This window comes from Zingiber officinale, chromosome 5A (assembly GCF_018446385.1).
Source record: "Zingiber officinale cultivar Zhangliang chromosome 5A, Zo_v1.1, whole genome shotgun sequence".
Lineage (NCBI taxonomy): Eukaryota > Viridiplantae > Streptophyta > Magnoliopsida > Zingiberales > Zingiberaceae > Zingiber > Zingiber officinale.
In genome coordinates this window covers 151,631,723-151,634,414 of record NC_055994.1, presented here as the reverse complement: position 1 = coordinate 151,634,414, position 2,692 = coordinate 151,631,723, and the positions used below count along the sequence as shown (strand labels likewise).

At 45.2% G+C, this 2,692-nt stretch overlaps 1 protein-coding gene across 1 annotated transcript; it reads left to right on the top strand.

The window, feature by feature from the left end:
- Positions 1–322: 322 nt before the first annotated feature.
- Positions 323–2,394, top strand: LOC121982524 (receptor-like serine/threonine-protein kinase SD1-8). Its single transcript, XM_042535651.1, has 6 exons — positions 323–622; positions 699–1,302; positions 1,388–1,510; positions 1,616–1,752; positions 1,837–2,047; positions 2,138–2,394. The coding sequence occupies exons 1-6, from the start codon at positions 416–418 to the stop codon at positions 2,374–2,376; spliced, it is 1,521 nt and encodes a 506-aa protein (XP_042391585.1). The 5' UTR covers positions 323–415; the 3' UTR covers positions 2,377–2,394.
- Positions 2,395–2,692: the final 298 nt, after the last annotated feature.

Here is a 2,692-nt window from a genome sequence, read left to right as displayed (position 1 = left end):
ATCCCCTGATCGGCCTCTCCTCGATGACGGAGCAACCTCTCTGGTCTCCTCCGGCGGCAGCTTCCGGCTGGGCTTCTTCAGCCCCGACGGTTCCACCAGCCGCTACGTCGGCATATGGTACAACAACATCCCCAACCAAACCGTCGTGTGGGTCGCCAACCGTCGACAGCCCATCACCACCCTCTCCGGCAGCCTCTCTTTGACCACCAACGGCACACTCATCATCACCGGCGAAGACAATTCCACCGCCATCTGGTCTTCCGGGTCGCCAGCCTCAGGCCTCGAGAATCCAGTCGCACGGATCCTCGAAGATGGAAACTTCGTCGTCCAAGAGGCAAGCAGCAACGGCAACGACGACCCTAACAGCTTCGCATGGCAGAGCTTCTACTTCCCGACGGACACGCAGTTACCGGGCATGGCGCTGGGGCAGAAGCAACTCCACGCAGGGGCCATCCTCAACATCAACCTCACGGCCTGGAAGAGCCCCACGGACCCCGGTCCAGGCCAATATGCCTTCGGATTAGACGTGAGAGGCGACCCCCAGATATTCATCTGGTCAGATACACGACCCTACTGGCGCGGAGGCCCATGGAACGGCCTCGGGTTCAGTGGCGTCCCACAGGTGTGCATATGAATATATTTCCATTTAACATATGAAGAATATATACATGATATGTCTTCGATTCATTAATTATAAGGTGACGAACCAAGATGACTGGCTCATAGACGTCAACGTGGAACAAAATCAAATCGCCTACTCGACCGTCAACCAGCCATCAGTTATATTGAGGTGGACCATGGACTCCTCCGGCCATTTACAATTCCTCGTGTGGATCGAGGCTGAACAGCGCTGGAGTGTCAGTTGGAACCTACCCAAGGACCACTGCGATCAAATATTCTCGTGCGGCCGCAACAGTTACTGCAGCTCCAACAACTCGCCGCCGTGCACATGCTTGCCGGCGTTTCATCCAAACAACCAACGTAATTGGGATTTGTGGGACTGGTCGGACGGCTGCACCAGGACGACGCCCTTGGACTGTGTAAATAATACCGATGGATTCTTCACACAGAGCGACACCAAGTTGCCCGACACGTCAAGATCGACAGTCAATGCAAACCTGAGCTTGGTGGAGTGCAGGGCTTTGTGCTTCGGCAACTGCTCATGCAGAGCATATGCTGCATCGAACATAAGTGGAATTGAAAGTGGCTGCTTGATCTGGACAGACGATCTCACTGATATCATAGTGTACCAGAGTGGTCTAGGACAGGATCTTTATGTCAGATTGGCAGCGGCAGATTTAGGTGAGCAACTAACTAGCTAGTCAAAACTGTATATCAATCATCAACAGTTATACTTATTCAGTTATATGTTGTTGCAATCTTTCAGTATTTGCATCTGAAGCTTTGCGCGGTCATTCTAACCGGAATATCATAATGATTGTGGTTTTTCCTGTGACAATTCTGTTCCTTGCTTGTGTTGCTTACTCGATTTGGAGGTGGAAGAAGAGAAGTATTGTTCATCCGATCCTTATCCTCACTACTTTTACTTTTACTTTTACTTTCACTTGGCTTGTTGCAATTAGATTCTAAACTCATTAATTTGTTGCAATTATAGGTTCTCAGATTCACTATGAAGCAGAAGACAAGGACATGGAATTGCCATTGTTTGACTTGAATACAATTAAAGACGGCACCGATGACTTCTCGCCAGACAACAAGCTTGGTGAAGGAGGCTTTGGCCCTGTGTACAAGGTAGAACATACTGTCTAGGGAGTTTATAATACTAGTGGCACATAATTGTTTGAGCAAGTTTGACGCACGCTTGATTGTGTGCAGGGTAAATTGGGTGAGGAACAAGAGATAGCAGTGAAAAGATTATCCACGACATCCACACAGGGAGTCGATGAGTTCAAAAATGAGATCACATTGATCGCGAAACTGCAACATAGAAATCTTGTTAAGCTTCTTGGCTGTTGCATTCAAGGAGGGGAAAGACTCTTGATCTACGAATACATGTCCAATGGAAGCTTGGACAACTTTCTGTTTGGTTAGTTGATCTTCTCTGTCAATTTACATAATCTGAAACTATATATCTGAAAGGATAGATCAGATTTAAATGAATGCTTGTTGTGTTCAGGTGAAGCTCAAACCGTATTACTGGATTGGAGAGCGAGGTACAACATCATTCTCGGTGTCGCTCGAGGTCTACTTTATCTTCACCATGATTCAAGATTAAGGATCGTTCATAGGGATCTTAAGGCAAGCAATATTTTGATTGACAAAGATATGAATCCCAAAATATCTGATTTTGGCATGGCTAGGATATTTGGAGGAGATGAATCTGAATCAATTACCAAAAGAGTCGTCGGAACCTAGTGAGCATAAACAATTTGAATCATCATTATTTTTATCTTTCATATTCTATCGTATATACTTATTTTATATTTCTACGATTATGACAGTGGCTACATGTCTCCCGAATACATTATGAATGGTATTTTTTCAATAAAATCTGATGTATTTAGTTTTGGAGTACTAGTACTTGAGATAATAAGTGGTAAACGGAACAGAGATGCTGATCAGTCAATGGTACAATTGAACCTTCTAGGAAATGTAAGCACAATTATTTCTTTGCAAATTATACATTTCTCTTTGGTTGCTTTCATTTTACATACTACATGATTCTCTTAGA

Excerpts from the sequence above, each read along its gene's own strand:
- LOC121982524 (XM_042535651.1), top strand. The coding sequence starts at position 416 with ATGGCGCTGGGGCAGAAGCAACTCCACGCAGGGGCCATCCTCAACATC. Across the intron at positions 1,303-1,387 it reads ATTGGCAGCGGCAGATTTAG|TATTTGCATCTGAAGCTTTG; the intron begins GTGAGCAACTAA and ends GCAATCTTTCAG. Across the intron at positions 1,511-1,615 it reads TTGGAGGTGGAAGAAGAGAA|GTTCTCAGATTCACTATGAA; the intron begins GTATTGTTCATC and ends TTGCAATTATAG.